Below are 17,189 nucleotides of genomic sequence, written 5' to 3' on the forward strand. Positions count from 1 at the left end.
AACGCCCAGAGGGGCAGCTATATATTACAGTGCTAATCTTTTGCTTTTTTTTCATAAAGAGTGTGTGTGTCTGCCTTACTGTTTTCGTGCACTGTCATATAACACATGGCTGCTATATTCTCATGTGTAAGAGCCAAAGAGCCAAAGTTAGAAGTAACTTTAGTTTTTCCTTTTATTCTGTCTTTTAGGCACACTGTAGCTATGACTTCTTGAAACCGACTTTAAAAGGCTCTGACTTAAAACTCACACACACACACTCACACACACAAACAAAACAAACGAACAACAATAATAACAAGGAAACCCCTTTATCAAAGGCTGGAGCATTTCCAGAAATACCCTTCAACTAACTAGGGGCAGGAGAGGGAGGTGCACCTTTGAGACTTGGTTTCTGCATTTACACATTCATTTTGGTAATTAAGGACATATAGAGGGATTTAAGTCGTCAAGAACGAATGAGGAGCAGAAATGAGCTCCAGGCTGTTTGAGGAGAAAGGGGGCCACCCCTAATTAAATAATTAAGAATGCCCCCATCAGGAGGCAGTGTGTGAAGTTTTAAACCTGTGTCTTTGCTCCTGGAAGGCACCTGGTAAATGGGTGTGGATTTGCTGTAAATCCGCGGTCCTGCTTGCAGCCAGGGAAGGAGGAAAAAAAACCTCGGGGCCAGACAGTTCCAATGCGGGGGCGTTACCCTCTTAACCAACTTTCTCGCTTCTTCTAGACGAAGAGGGCATATCTTTACGCCTCCTTTCCCAGCTGGAGTCTCCCTTCTCCACCAACAGCTGTACGTCTCCTTTAAGAGGCGGGGGCCGTCCCTCCCCTTCTCCTCCCAGTCCCCCGCCCTTCACACCTCGGGTGGGAAAAGAGCGTGGGGGCGGGGTGGCCGGCGTTGCGGGAGGGGCGGGATCCTGGCGAGCGCTCCAATGGCCCTCGAGGCTGGACTTCGGTAGCCAATGAGCAGCAGGCGGGGGCGTGGCGGGGCGCTGTTGCAAAGCATCCAACGTGGGCCCGCAGGCGGCCTCGGGGCGCGGAGCCGAGGGGGTGTGTGAGGCCGCGCGGCCGGGGCGGGGCCTGAGGGACCAGCCGGGGCCGGGCGGCCAGGAGACTTGCGGCAAGCGGCTGATTGTTCGGCCGCGAGGTCGGCGGGGTCCGCGCTGCGTGGAGGAGCCGTGCGGCACCCGAGACTGCGCGCGCGCTCTGCCCACGGCGCTGGGACAGCCGGGCGCACGGGGCCCTCCGAGCGCGGGGCTGGCCGCGCCGTCCGGCCCGGGGTTTGCAGTTTTGCCCTCCAAGCCGAGAGGAAGATGCCCGTCGGCGCCGAGCTCGGGCTGCGGGACTGAGCGCCTTCCTTCCAGCAGCGGCAGCTGGGCCGGCGTCGGCAGCGGCGCTTGGCGTGCGCGGGGGCTCAGGAACAGGCCGAGAGCGCGGCGGGAAGACGAGGAGCGCCGGCTGAGCACCCCTAGCCCGAATCTGCGGGGTTCGCAGCGAGCGCGGGCGGGTCGGCCCGAATGGGCGCGGGGTTTGCGGCCCCGGCCGGGTGCTGCGGAGCGGCCCGTGCACCCGGGGCCCGCTGAGCGGCGGAGCCGCAGCCGCGGAGAGAACTCGTGCCGGTGGCCATGCCCCGGCGTGGAGCCTAGTGCCGAGCGCAGCGCCCGCGGCCGCCCGGGACCCCGCAGTCCCCGCGCCCGGAGTTCGCGGCGCGCTCCAGACAAGATGGCGCGGCCGGTCCGGGGAACGCTCGGGGCCCCGCGCCGCTTGCCTCGCCTTCTCCTCCTGTGGCTGCTGCTGTTTCGGCTGGAGCCGGCGACGGCTGTGGCCGACCCGCGGGCGCCCTGCGCGGCCGCCTGCACTTGCGCCGGGGAGTCTCTGGACTGCGGCGGGCGCGGGCTGGCGGCGCTGCCCGGGGACCTGCCCTCCTGGACGCGGAGCCTGTGAGTACCACCCTTTCCGCCGCCCCTGCGCTGTCATTTGGGGACGGGGGCACGGGGGTTCTTACCCGGGAAGAGGGTGCGGACTAGGTTCTGTGTGCGGAGTTGTGTGGGCCGGAAGACTGCTAGCGTGGGGTGGCCGAGGTGAAGACCGTGCGTGGCGGCCCGGGCGAGAGGGCGGACGTGAGAGTCGCGGGGCACGAGGGGAGCGAGCGAACGCCGCGAGGGCGACTTGCGGGTCCGGGACCCGGAGTCCGGAGGTGAGAGTGGGTGGGTGGGAAGCGTCTGGGGCAGAGTGTGCGGAAGTCGCTGTGGGGGTCTGGGGGTATGTGTTTCCCTTCTCCTCTCCTGTAATCCTATTCTTCAGTGTCTGAGTTCCTTGGTCTTCTAGTGGGTAATGAATGAAGGTGACTCTTGGCTCCGGTCTTCCATTTACATTATTTATTAGAGAGAGTGTGTGCCTACCCGCCTCTTGATCCCCGAGGACCACCGTGGCCTGACTTGGCTCTGGCTAGGGCAGAAAGCAGCCAGCCTTCCCCCGCGACCCCCAAGTTAGAGGGCTTGACGGTTCTTAGAGATCTGTGAGTGCTGGGAGTTTGTCCTTTTCCGCCTGGTTGGCATTTTAGGGAACTGTGTTCCAGACCCTTCCTGTCTGTTCCCTAGGGCCCCATTTGGCTTGATGATCCAGTGGGGTGGGGCCCACCATCAAGAGTTTCTCCTCCATAAATGGTGCAAATTAGTTTTGGAATACTCCCGCTTCAGGAGAGGGTTCCAGGAGCTTGGCTGATTTAAACAGAGTTTGTTTCACCAGAAAGAGGCTCTCTTCTCTGCTGTCAGGATTTTGGCCTATTAGGACTTAATGGGACACTTCTTACAGGAGATTTGGCAGGAAAAAAAGACATTAGAGTTCTGTAAGCATGGTAGAATAGAATAGCCTTCTTCTAGTTCTGAAAAATCTGGTCCAGGAGTCAAATCCTGTCGAGTTATCAGTAATTAGCATCTCTGTAGAACTATTAGTACCTTCTAGAAAAGGCCTAGCATGAATAGTCAACTTTTCAATTGAATAATTGGACATCTTTCCTAGAACACAGAAGAGGGACAGTAGTAACCTCAGGCATGACATTTGCAGTTTAAAAAAGAGAATCGAAACTGGTGACACAAGTTTTAATCAACACTTGTGGCTTGATGGAAGAAAATGTGGTCTGGTTGGTTATCTGGCTGCGGTGAGGGGAAGAAGAGAAGTTAATTCCTTTCTAATGTGAAGATCCTGTACCTCTCAAAATGGGGCATGGATCTTTTACACCGTCCAAGAGACTCCCTGCCCATGAGCAAGTACTACAGAGTTCTGAAGCTTGCCAGGACTCTTTGGTTAAGTTGGGTTTTCTCTTCAGTATCTGCTGCTTCTGGGGAATTCACTGACAGTGAAAATCAGTGGTCACAGGGTGAGTTTTAACACAGGCAGTAGCTGTGTTAAGTACTGGGAGATAGAGCCCACTATTGCTGTAGGTAGTGTTTTATTTAGCTGAGCCAGTCTGGGGATTTGTGACTTTTTTTTTTCCTTTACATACTTAAGGTAGTTTTTTTTTTTTTTAATAGAATCATGTGGGCAGAATCAGATTAACTTCTTAAGTGTTCACCTGTTGGAAGACTGACTCCACTGCCATGTGTCAGTGGCTTTGTGGGGAAGGCACTTAGTTCTGAAGCGGTAACTTCCGAGAGAGGACAGGGTGTCCTCTTATTTGCACTTTCCTGTGGTCACAAGATTGACTTTGCCTTGCCCTTTAATTTTTGGAGCAAAACATACTGGTCGTTTTTTTTAGACTTTTTGTTGCCTAGGAGTGACATTAGGGTGAATACCTTTAAACTTGAAATCTTCCTCTTTTACTCACACATTTGATGATCAATAAATACCAAACTGAGTATTTTGAGCCTCAGTAGACTTAATTAAACTGATTATGTTACCTGATTAGATTTTAAGATGTGAGCAATGCAATTTCTGGTTAGTATGTGGCAACACAGTGTATAATACAAAATAGCTATTCTTTGAAAAGCATTTGTGAAGTTATTTCTGATTAAGGAAAAATGAAGCAAATGTGGCTTTTTCCCCCTAGACTTAAGATTTCTCAATTTAAACCACTAGTCTTATTCAGAAATTTCCATAAGAATATTTATACTGCTTATATTCCTGCCTAAGATTCAGTCAGACTTTAGGGGAGAAATTTTCTGTATTTAATATAATAAAATATCTTGAAGTTTCACCAAGTTTACACCCTCCAAGTCCATTGTGTCTAGAAAATGCTTTGAGCTAGTTTATAATCCTATGAACTAGATTTACTACAGCTAGTTCAAACAATTTCAGGCTGTGGGTTTGAGATAGCACGGGACCTGTGGCTTTATGGGACTTTTTTTTTTTTTTTTTTTTTTTGGAGACAGGGTGTCATTCTGTTACCCGGGGCCTACAGTTTAGTGGTGTCATCATAGTTCGCTGCAACCTCAAACTCCTGGGCTCTAGTGATCCTCCTGCCTCAGCCTCCCGAGTAGCTGGGACTACAGACTCTCGCCACCACATGCTGCTAATTTCTGTTTGTAGTAGAGACAGGGTCTTGCTGTTCAGGCTGGTCTCAAACTCACTGAGCTCAAGCCATCCTCCTGCCTCCCAGATTGCTGGGATTACAGGTGTGAGCCACCATGCCCCGCCTTTTCTTTTTTTTTTTTTTGCTTTTGTAAATAGTGCATCTAATTTTGAAGTTGCTAGTGGGCCTAACAAAGAAAGTAAAACTTTTAAATAGTGAATGTAAATGCATTGTGAATAGAAGAAACAGAATGGAGCTGACAGAGGGGAATATTGTTTTGTTCCCATTCCCGAGGGCCTGAGGATAATTTATTCAGCACAATAACTTATAGTTGTAGTAGTCAAGCCATAACTGAGTCTCCCATCCCATTACGTAGGTGAGACTGGCACAGTCCAACCAGCACATTCATAAATAGCACGAAGCCATTGCCAAGCCTTATTTCAACTTCCCAGAACCTTAGAAGAAGTTGAACTCAGATGTTTGCTTTCTTTGAAATTATTTTTGAGAACATGGTTTCAGAAGCTAAGAAGTATTAAATACAAGTTACCTTAGACTCTTACCTGTGGCATAAATTTGAGCACAGTGTTTAGTCACAAAATATTGCAGTTTAAAAGTTCTGATAGCTGAATGATAGCCAATTAAGATTGGGAAGGGAGGAAGAACAAACCTTGATTTTTGTTCTCAGTGTGGAGGGAAGATGACAGGGCATTCAAAAGCAAGAACATTCGTGAAAGGACACCAAATGTGGTTATCCAAAGCACATTAAGATGAATTTATTGAGTTGAGTCTCTTTGTACTATGTGTTTGCAATACCAAATCCAGTAGCTTAAATCTAACCTTGCCAGTTTTGTCACAGAAGTGGTGCTCATGATTACTTTAGAAAATAAACACAAACTATGGTAGAATGCTAGTTGTGAAGCAAAGAGGGCCTTTGTCTTTCAAATTTTACAGCTGTGCTTGAAGGTCCAGGTGTGTAGGGTATTGTGAATTAAGGGTTAGGAAAATACTTCCCATCCTGTTTATGCAAATTAGTTTTAAAGTGCAGATGACCAGATTGTTTCAGAACTAAACTGAGATTCAATTTGTGGTTTGTTTTTTTTTTTTTTTTAAAAGAAGTGGATTGTTGTATGGATGGTCCTGAAATATTCCTTCCTGCCCATTTTCCTCTGTGTCACCATATCACTTAAGAACTGAACAGACCTTCAACATCTTCCAATTTGTGGGATGGGCAAGGGGTTTGGAATAGGGAGTGTTTTAAACACAGGGTAATGGCCAAGAAAAAAATCTGAAAAGTGCAAGTGCTCTCAAGAGTTTTAGGGAGCTTTACCTTGAGCCCAGAGTCCTTTTCTTTGCAACAGATGTCAGAAGGCTAGCCACACGTCCCTCTTGATGGTGAAGAACTTGTCTGTGGCTAGTTCTCTGGTAACCTTTTTTGAGTAAGAGGAGGTTTCTGGCAAATAATATTGGTTGCCCTGAGAGAAAGGCATACTGTTTAAGTCTTGCTGATGGGAGATTATGGCCATAAAATGTAATTTTTGTGTAGTGCGAAAATTAGGGTGTGTCCAGAGACCCCCTCAGGGACTAATATAAATTAATTCTGTATTGACACACAGTGTCCCTCTTGCCTTTGGGATATGTCAGACCTGTTCCTGCCCTCCTTTTCAAGGGACTGTTTTAAAAAATAGTATGTTTTCTCTCTCCATAACTACATTTGGTTACTAGATTTCACAGACTTTGGATTTTTGAATGTATTAGCAATAATTCTTGGGAATGTCTTTAGAAATATGAAGAAGATTCAGTGTAGTGTGATGATTGCTGGTTTCTAGTGAATGTCCCCATGTGCTGGCTTCCCCTGCTCCACACAGTGAGCTGAACGTTTCCCTCCCTCCAGTGTTAATTACTTTGCCTGTGTTCCCCTTGCAGCTTCCCTGAGCATGTGGGGACGGCCTCTGGCTGACCTCTCTCTCCCCCAGACACCATGCTCATAATAAAAGGGCCTCTCCCCCATTCTGCAGAGGTGTCTCCTTGGTGCAAAGTCTTTTCAGCATCGTCTCTTTCAGGGTGGACAGGAATGCTGGAGAGCGCAGTAGGGTTTTGTGTGACTTAACAGTGCACCTGGCCCAGTGTTGTGCACCTGCTAAAGCCCTGAAGGTTTGTTATTAATAGATAGGAGGGCTAGAGGGAGGTTGTTTAAAATAGCCTATGGTTATTTTAAAAGTGACATCCATAGGAGAGGGCAAACTAGAGAAGGGATTCATTGAACTGAAAATTGCTATAAGCAGTAATGGATGTTGGTTGTACCAGGGTTTTTGTCTTCTTTTTCTCATTTGTTTAAAACATAAAAGGGATTCTTTTGACTCACCCCATAGGTAGAAGGACTTTAAGTTTCCTGAGCAAACCTAACTTTCAACTCCTTTTGAATAAACTTAGTGACATTTACTCACTGGGGACCTTCCCCCTCCTCGGTGACTGCAATTGGAAACCCTGGGGGTCTTTTAAAAGCGAACAGGACTCTGGGCTGTGTTAATATTCAGAGCTGTTTATAATGGATGCAGTTTCAAAGGCTGAAGGCATTGTCTTGAGACAACAGGGAGGGGGGTGGAGGAAAAATTCCCAGGCAGAGGAGGAGAAATATCTAAAAATCTTGAATGTTCATCAGCCTGTGGGAAATTTAGGGACCGTTAGTGTTATTTTTCATAACTTAAGCATGACATTGAGCCAGTGGGGTTCATTACATCTGCTTCAGGGCTTCAGTTCTTGTTGTGTGTCAGAAATGTGATTATCTTTTGCTTTTGTTTCAAGTTAAAATGTGGCAATCAGTAAGAAACTCAGATCTGTTCTTATCTCCTCTGCAAAGAAATAGAGGACTTTGAAGACCAGAGGTTAAACTTTTTTTTTTTTTTTTTACCATAGTTTATCCTCTGGAACCTGTATTTATTTTTTGCTCAAAAGAATTTTATATAGTTGCAGAGTTTAGAATAGCAGTCTGGGGTGACTAATTAATTGGTCAATTATGACTGGGGCTGAGAAATTTTCTGAAGAACTTGATAGATACATGGCCATTGTTGTTATTAAGCAAAATGAATGGATGGAGCAATAAAGTTTGCAGAAAAACATGAAAATTGCAGTTTGTAGATGGTCTAATTGGAAGTTGCCAATTTGTGTCACTTTTTTGTAGGGCAAGTATGCTTGTGAACTTTTCTTTTCCAAAGGCTTTATATGCTTTATGTTTCTATACTGTTATATAATTAATACTGTATCTGTGTTTTTTATCCAAGCACTTTATGCATAATCTTCTAAAACACAAGTTATAAACTCAGTCTACTTATAAAAGTCATTTCAGAGCCAGGCACGGTGGTACGTGCCTGTAGTCCCAGCTACTTGGGATGTTGAGGCAGGAGGATGGCTTGAGGCCAGGAATTTGAGGCTGCAGTGGGCTATCACCATGCCTATGAATAGCCACTGCACTCCAACCTAGGGAACATAGCAAGACCCTCGTCTCAAAAAAAAAAAATTATTCTATTTTTTTAAAAGCTGTTTTTTCATGTCCATGAGATTTTTGCTCTCCGTTTCCTTCCTTTAGTTCTTTATATCCTCTGAATAGGCATTTGCTACCCAGGTCTCTTCTGGTCTCTCTTTGGGTTATTGATTGGAGGAAAGGGTGGATAAGGATGAAGCTTTCTTCACTTTTACTCTGTTAAGTATACAGGGGCCCTCATCCCTGGTGCTCACACCCAGCCCACACCCTTGATGTGGTAAAAGAGTTGAAAGTTACTTCTGTGGTCCATTCCTGGCACCTTTACCAACTACATGTGTGAGAACAAAGTTAGATGATGCATGTGTTTAGCCAGGTTCCTCAGTGTGGATCCATCAACTTGGTGATGATTCCAGAGCACAGTTGGAAGGTTAAGGCCTCAGTAACTCAAATTTTGCATCCTCTCTCACAGCCAGTCTCTCCAAGTCAGATTTCCTGGTGACAGGGGCTTTCCTGGGAAAAGTTTACATTTGTGATATGAAGGAGTCTTTTGGGGTGGGAGGATGGCAGGGCAGCCTTCTCCTGTAAGACTTTTGGTAATATGTATAAAGTACAACACATGAAACTTCATGTGACCTTGGAAATCTCAGATGAACAGGAGGGAAGCTATGAACAGTTGCAGCAAATTATATAATTAGCAGAAATTATTGAGTTAGTTTATAAATCTATTCCAGTTGTACAAATACTTCTGTCTATTTAGCATTATCCATTTGGGAGGTGGTGGGGTATGAGGAGGAGGCAGGGAAATGAGAAGCCCTTAAACTAATCATTTTATCCTATTATTTCCCAGGGTTTCATTGAAACTGATCCCTACCAAGATGCAAGTAGCACCTCTCAGTCAATAGCTTGGAAAAATGCAGGTGCGCTCTTCAAAACAGGGTTAGGTTTCAGAGTTTAGGGCTGGCTGAATCCACTGTACCCACTTCTCTTTGGAAGGACTTGAGGGAGGAGGGGGAGGAGGGAGGGGAGACAATAGTTGAGTTGTATGCAGAGAACATTTTTCATTTGTTTTGATCTATTTACAATCGAATGGTAACTTTGCAGAGGACACGGGCAGTGAACACAGGATCATTTGAGGAATTTGGCAAGGATGCCACCTGAAAAGCCGTTTACTGTTTGCTGTTGCTCCTTGTGCACCTGTACCTGAGTTCCTTCCCCAGTGAAAGGCCATGATTCACAGCCTTGCCCACATGAACGGCTATGATTGTTTGCATCTTTATTACTATTTAATCTAGCATAACCGGTAAGGCCCATTGTGTGAACAACCAATCCGTTCATCTCTGCAAGTCCTAATACATCTTGGTTTCCTTATGAACCAGGATGCGGGTTCCAATCACTACTTGTTCAGTTTGTTTTGGCAAAAGGTGGCATTCAGAGGGCTTAAAGATAGCATGGCCTGTCTCTTTTTAAGTGCTTTGCATTTATTATTCTTTAAACTTTTGTGGTGCACAGGTCTCTAATCTTTTATGATCTGCAGGTGTTTTCTTTTCTCAAGGTCTCAGATTATTAGGAAGAAAATGAATGAAATGAGGGAGGGTCTCTCCCCCATGCAGAACTAACTGGATGTTGAGAAACAAGATGGAGATAACAGAGGGGTTTCTTCTTTTTTTTCTTTTTTTTTTTTTTAGCTGATAACCCCCTCAATTTTATCTTCTAAGCCTCCTTTATGCAGCATTTAGCAAGTGTCCCCGCCCCCGCCCCATCCCTCCCCTCTGCTCCTTCCACCAATTTATAATTTGCTGTTCAAATAATTTACTGCTTATCCTGGTCAGAGCATATATTGCACTCATAAATTCTTTCTCCTGGATTATCTACTTGATGATAGCTTGTTAGATACAATGAGAAGGATTGAGCACTTCTGAACTGGGGGCGGGGGTGGGGGTGGATAATCTTGCTTTAGTTCCAAATCTTGTAGTTCCAATGCTCTTTGTTTGAAAGCATTTGTATCTCAAGCAGTAGCACTTTGGGTTGGGTAACAAGGAATTGTCAGGCTGGGCTCTGCTTAGTGAAAGCTCCCCACTGATTGGGAAGTAGGCTGTTGCAGATACAGCTTCTTTTTCTGGTGTGATTTGATTTTTTAAAAAATTCTGAATTAAGGGAACATTTGATGTGCAGTTAGGTACTTTAAATAAACTAACTCACTTTTGTTGGTAAAAGGTATTTTTTCTTATCTTTTTACACTGGTGATAGGCAAGCATCTGCACAAATAGAATAATGTAAGAACTCTTTGTCCCTGTCATCCACCTTCAGCAGTCATCAACGTGTAGCCTGTCTTGTTTGATCTATGCCCCAATACACTTCTCTTCCAAGTTTTTTGGAAGTAAGTCTAAGGCATATCATTTCATCTGCAAATGTGTAGGCTTTTTTTTTTTATTAACAGCTTTATTGAGATATCATTCACATGCCATACTATTCACTTTAGGGTGGTTTTAAGAAATGTGAATTTGAAAAAAAAAGTTAACAAAGAAGTTGACATTTATCTTAACTGTTTTTCCAAAGGGAATTTTGGTAAGGTGTATATTTACAGAATTTTTATCGGGCACGTACTACATGCACTCTAATTTATACGTTCTCAAAATACAGGTGTTTTTTTTTTCTTTTGTGGGAGGTACTTATACAGTTCTTTTGTCCTGGAACAATGGGCAGTTCTGATTAGCTTTCCTTTCTCTTGGAGTAGCTTTTAAATTGGGAGGTTTCTATCAGGCTGTTAATTGTTGGTTAGAATCCATTAGTGAACATACATAATTATGGATGGAATGGATCATTTAAAAAGTGATATTTTGGATATTGTTGTTTAATAGAGGGATAATTAGCCATTGGTTATAGTTAAGTCATGAGTCTGAATTGAGTTAACTATTGTTTACTTTGCAAAGCCTGACCCTCCAGCTGTGGCTACTTGAGGCTGCTTTAAATAGAGCTGGAGGCACCCTGTAAGAAAATCCTCAAAAAGCAAAGAAATAGGTTCCTGGAACCCTCTGTGCTTGATTTAAACTTCACACAGATTCAAAAATGCTTGTCCAAGAAGCTGCTGAATGGTTTGTTTTGTTGTGTAGAAGTCCATATTTAATTTCCCCTTAGCTACTTTGTTGGTTAGGGGATTCCATTAGAATAGAATTGGTCCTGGGTGCAACTTAATTAGGAATCTGAATGGGGGTTACTAGTCCTCCAAGTTTCGTTCACTTTATCATGGTTTATAGAATGATTTCCATATTTTACCTGTGAAAATCTAATTCCAGGTAGATTATGGAGTGTGCAGTGGTTTTACAAGCTGTCCAACATAGGTTAAACCTGTGGATCTATGAAGCTTAATTAAATTTATATATTTGATTAGACATCGTTTACAGTGGGTTCTCTGCTTAGAAAAGTGGAAGTGCACTCCAAAGGATTTAAGAAAAGTTTATGGGGGAGAAAAAGTTACAGTTGAGAGATTCTGACTACAAATTCAAGTTCTGTTTTGCAATTTAGGAGAACTTCATTCGTCCATCTGATTTCAACAGTACAGTACCTTGATCCAGCATCATGCCGACATCTTAGTTTTCATTTTATTTTTAATTAAAAAGAATTTTTGTGTGTGTCTGTGATTTCCTTCCTCCACCTGGCCTGGTGTGAGTTTCTGGCACACAAGTCTCCAGTGCTTGCAAAACTTATAAACAGCCAGAAGAGCTTGTTGCTTCCAGGAAGTGAGTTGTTGATGCAATGAAGTGATGGATACAGAAGCTGCAGCTCGAATGGAACAGAGTTTCGTCCATTTTGGAGGAGAGGAGGTCCAGAAAGCAAACTGACATGTTCTGTAGCTATTAATGTCTGCCTCATCCCAGATTCCTCTGACTGGTTTCTCAGATTTGGAGTCTGTGTAGGACTCTTAGCCATGGGTGGTTTGGCCTCATCCAGGGCGCTGCTTTACCAATAGAAAAATCAGGAACACTTCTGTGGAGATGTTTAGATATTCTTACATAAGTTCATTGAAACAATACTTAGAAATGATTAACTTACATTCAATTCTGGACTGTCCTAGTGACTGACATCAATTGTTATTTACTTGGGAGTCAGGGGAACTTTATTATTGTATGTGAACTCTTGGTAACCAGAATATCTTTCTGGGCAGAAAGGAACCCATATTTTCATTAGGTTTCTTAAAAAGGTCTTAATTAAAGAAGAATTTAAAAACCATTGAGCTAAATAAAGGGAAAAATTAATTTTCTTGAAGCTACAAAGGCAGGATTGTGGTAGAACGGGAAATTAGCCCATCACTGGGCCTCAGGCGACTTTGGGGTTTTGTCCCTGTTCTGCCATTGATTGACAGTGTGACCTTGGGCTAGTCACTTAATTTCCTGTCTATAAAGGGATATATACCTTCTAAGACTCCTCATTTTCAGGTTTATGATTTTATCCTAATTGATGCAAAGAGGGAATAAACTTTATAGCTCACTGGGTGGTAAGAATGAATACATTGATCTGTGTCTGTAGTACTTACTTAAAAGTGCTCTTTGAATGTTTGGTACTTCTAAGTGAAATCCTCAAATGGATACCATGAGCAGCAAAGGGAAAAGAAAAAGGATACACGTAGGAGAATGAGAGTCTCAGTGCGAGCCCCATTTGTGGGCCTTTGGGTGCTATTGAAGGGGATCAGATAGGCCACAAAGAAAGTTATTTCTTTGATATTGCCTCCCTTTCCCTTCTGGCTCAAAGAAAACTATGGAAGCCAGTGCATATCCACTTTAGAGCTTTGATTTAGCTTTTTAAGAACTTAAGTTAAAAAAAAGGCGAATAAATTAATTGCATGTTTTTCCAAAGGGTCATTTTCTTAGAGCCTTTCTTAGGGCCACCACAGGCAACATCTCTCTCAAGCAGGCCTTCAGTGAATAGTTGGGATGAATGAAGTTTAGGCAATGCTGATAAACTGACGTAGAGACTAGATGGCCTGTCTGTAACTTTCAATGGTAGCAGCCACAGGAAGGGCAGCTACTACCATGTTGTCTGTCCTTTGTGAGCCAGCTTGCCACCAGAGTATCCTTCACCCCTTTTACCAGGGAGATCCTTTGTGTGTACTTTCAAGGCAAAAGCTCAGCAGCCTAATACGTACAGCCCAGTGGCTTCTTTCTCCAATTTTGAAGTCTCTTTGTTTTTGGTCAGGTTCATACCAAATTTATCCATCTCCCTGGGTTTGTATTGAGCTCCTCTGGTTAAACATTGTTTTTGAAAATCTTGACAATTATGACAGAGGTTGGACTCCTTAAAAGATTTTATTTATCATGCAGCATCGGTGAACTTTTATTTCCCATGTTCTGAATATGCACCTTTCTTCCATATGGAATTTGCTAGTGCCTTCAGTGAAAATTCTTGGGCTTTTTTTCATCCTTCCATTCATTCTTTACCATGTACATTTTCACAGGACCTTTGGTTTTTTTTTTTTTTTGGTTTTTTTTTTTGTTTTCCTGTTTTTTTCTTTAGAACAAATTTTTGGAATTTGGAGCTTTGTTGGGGGATACAACTAAAATGCAGTGAAGTTGGAGGTACAATTAGTGGTTTGGAACTTCTTAACAGAAGTTTAACAAGAATTAGGGACTACTTTAGGACTAATGGAAATAGTCCAAAAAACTAGACTTTAAAAAAACCATTCTCCCTTTAAGACCCAAAGATGACCTTTTCCATTGTGCTTTCTGAGATCAAAACAGGCCAAATGATCTTCCCACCCTTCCACGAGCTATGTCATTATCAGACTTTCTGTTACTCACTTGATCTCGTTCTGGTGAATTTATAATTTATGTCTTGTCCTCTCCCAGAGGATTCTCTGTGTCTGTCCGAGTGGGTAACTTTTCACACACCCCTGTCTCTTTTTTCTCCACTTAGACTTGAAAGCAGCAAGGATTGTTCAGTTTCATGTACCTAGGAATCCTTTGATAATTATTTGTATATTGCCTTACACCTTCTTTCTTGGCGCTTGGTACATTCTTTCAGGGCAGAAAGGATCCCAAGTTCTCGTTGTTTCTCAAAGGGGTTCTGAGGTTTACCCCTGAAGTGTGATTATTCCTGATTGGCCTGTGTGGAGGGCTTAACAGAAGTGTTTTTGGAATTTAGATATAAGGAGTAAAAAGTCCTTTTGCTTTGTGCTGGGGATCTGGTTTCCCCTCAAGAGCCAGCTGATGGGTAAAGGGGTAAACTCAGAGGCTGTCTTCAATTGCTGGGGCTCCTTGCAGTGTGGACCCTCGATAGGAAGATGTAGCTTGTGGTTTGTCTGGTTTTATATGTCAGAACTTTTGGAGAGAATATTTGACCTAAAACAAAAATTATCGATGGCCCTCCCTTCCTCTGCTATTTCTCTTTATTTTCTACTTTCTGCTTGAGAACCACTTCAAAGAATCAGATGTGTTGGTGCCAGACGCCATGCAGTTATTGCTGAAAGAATTTGGAAATATAATTGAAAACAAACTTTGTTGAGCAAAGCAGATCTAGACGAGTTTTTACTTTGAGGGAGAAGGGAATTCCAAGTTTTTCCTCTATTTGGAGCTGATGTCTCAGAACACTTGTTCTGTGAGATGAATCATCTGTGAATTCTACATCTGGGAGTTATATATTGGGAAATGGCATTCTTTTTAAATGTAGAAGAAACACAAAAGCTTAAAGTTACAGTGTAGTTGGAAAATTCTAGTCAGAGTTTTAAAATATTAGCATTGAGGTGAAATTGGCAGAGTGATTGGACATGAGACTGTGATACTAAAATAGACATGTCCATATATGGAAAGCAATATGATAACCACCACACTTATTTACTGGGACCCTTCTCCTTTGTTTTGAGACAGATGACATTTTTTTTAAATGTCATAAGCATCAATTAATCAGAATCATTAGTTAATGCACATATGACTGGAAAGTCAATTTATTTGCACATTTGTCTTGAGCTCTTGAATTAAGTTCAGGCCCTGCCCAGCATTGGAAAGTGCAGAGCAATGTGGTGTTTCAGGGTCTTCTGTGAAGTCCTTCATTCTTTGTGTCTGGCTGTGAGGGGTGGTGGTTGTGGGGACAGAGCAGCCTTGTTGTTAGGTGACACAGTGATAAGAGGCTGCTCTTGCTGCCTGGGTAACCTTGGCAATTTACTCTGCCTCAGTTTTCTCTTGTATAAAATGAGGATAATTGCCACGCCCACCTCACTAAGCTTGTTCTGAGGACAAAAATGAAATAATAGTTTTAGAATGGGGCCTAACGCATAGCAGAAGCTTGAGGAAGGTTAGCTATTTTTTCTATAACTATAGCAGTAATAGCAGTTTACATTTTTTGTAGCAGGATACATCTGTGTTAACTAATCTTATCACCATTTTAACCCTACGAAGTATAATATACTGCCTCTGTTTTTATACACAAGGCCCAGAGTAGTTGAATAACTTGCTCAGGATCTGTTGCCAGAGTCAGAACCCAAACCTGGATCTAGAAAGAATACTGTGACCAGTACTGCCTGCTTGCTTTCCTTCCTTTCACGTCTATGAATTCCTTGAGGCCAGTGATTGGTCCTTCAGCTCTTTGGTGGCTCAAAGCACCTAGCACAGTTCTGGCCACACAGCTGGTGCTCTATAAATGGTGTCTTGAATGTGATCTTGAAGAGCATCCTGCTTCATTTGTAGGCTTGTGTGTCAAAATCCATTTTTGGTTTGCCTCTTTGGTGAGAAGGGGTGGTAGCATGCACATATGTCTTGCCATCTGTTGTTTATTGTTTCTGTTGGGTTGTGGTTTGTGTTCCTGTGCTATGTTTCTTTGGTTTCTGGAGCAACTGCGAATATTATATGCTCAGGGATCAGAAAAAGTAAACTATTTATAAACAGTAAAGTATCCTTGGGTTTGGAAAGTGTTTTTCTCAAATGCGTGTATATTTGGCGGCTTTATTATAATCTCGTGGATGTATCGTTAGACAATTGGCAGATTGAGGCACATCTAGGAGATGGGCGAGTCACAGTCCGGCCTTGTGTAACCAGCTCACAGCCAGCCTTGACGATAAAGCCCTGGTGTCAGCATGGACCCGAGTGGTGTATTTTTAACTCAAGAAGATATAAACAGTTTAGCCTGCCGGCGGAGCTCACACTCGGCCGAAACCCTTGGCATGCCTCGGGGTGTGTGGCACTGGGGTGTGTGTGGTTCTGGGAGACTGCTGTGGCCACCAGTGACACACTGCCCCACCGTTCGTTTAGAAAATAGGAATGCAGCAGAGATGGAAGGGAGGAAGGTGGGATTTGTCCATGATTTTGTATGACCAATTGATGTTAGACTTTTCTTTCATATTATTTCACTGTGTTTTGCAGACTTCAAGGGGGAGTAGAGAGCTTTTTACTCACATCTGTTTTGTACTGCCCCTCACCCCCAGCCGCAGGGGTCTTTGCAGAGTCACCAATTGGAGCACATGAATTCTGTTGCTTAAAGCACCCACCTCTCCAGCTTCATCTCCTTCAGCCACTACTTGGTGCTTTCTCCAGACTCTCTTAATATTGCCCAGGCCCCATGTCCCTCACCCACTGTTCCCTCTGTCGAGAGAAAGGTTCTTCCCTCTTTGCCTTGCAGACTCCTGTTCATCCACCTTAAATGATTCTTCCCCTAGAAACCATAGCTGACATCCCTTTAAGTTAGATTCCCATCTTGAGGATTCTGTAGTACTTTATACAGAAGTTTCATTTGAATATTTGATTAATACCAAACTCCTCCATTAATCTGTAAGCTCCCTGGAAGCAGGGACTGGCTTTATTTCTGATCTATCATTGCATTCTTAGAATCTAGCACAAAGCCTGAAACATATTAAAAGCTCAATACAGATATTAATGTAGATACAGATACTGGCGTTCATTCTTTATAGCCCAGTAAGTCCTATGGAAATACCTTTGCCAGACAAGTGGAATAACTTAGCCTCCTGTCTGTACATTTCCTAAATATACCTTGCCTGTTTGGTATATTTAGTTTCCTCCATGCCCCACCAAAATATCAGTGTTGAGAAACTTAGAAGAATGGAAAGGAAGACGAAACAAATAGAACCGAAGTTGAAAAGATGACATGTAGGCTGTTTACCTGCCCCCTTAAGAATTGGCGGTCCTTTTAGTCCCCCTGAATTTTGGGAAGGTGGCTTTTAAATCCCATATGCAAGTATTGTCACTTAAATTGCTTTTTAGTTTAAGCACT

At 43.5% G+C, this 17,189-nt stretch overlaps 1 protein-coding gene across 2 annotated transcripts in view; it reads left to right on the forward strand.

Moving 5' to 3' along the window:
• The first annotated feature begins 1,646 nt into the window (after window positions 1–1,646).
• Window positions 1,647–17,189, forward strand: part of LRIG1 (leucine rich repeats and immunoglobulin like domains 1) — a 109,102-nt gene continuing 93,559 nt past the window's right edge. The window contains exon 1 of one of the 2 annotated variants that reach the window (XM_045530957.1): window positions 1,647–1,931. In XM_045530957.1, the coding sequence (XP_045386913.1) occupies window positions 1,714–1,931 (218 nt within the window). In that variant the 5' untranslated portion in view covers window positions 1,647–1,713. The remainder of the gene's footprint in view (window positions 1,932–17,189) is intronic. The other variant, XM_045530956.1, reaches the window with a different exon arrangement.

Source organism: Lemur catta, chromosome 18 (assembly GCF_020740605.2).
Source record: "Lemur catta isolate mLemCat1 chromosome 18, mLemCat1.pri, whole genome shotgun sequence".
Lineage (NCBI taxonomy): Eukaryota > Metazoa > Chordata > Mammalia > Primates > Lemuridae > Lemur > Lemur catta.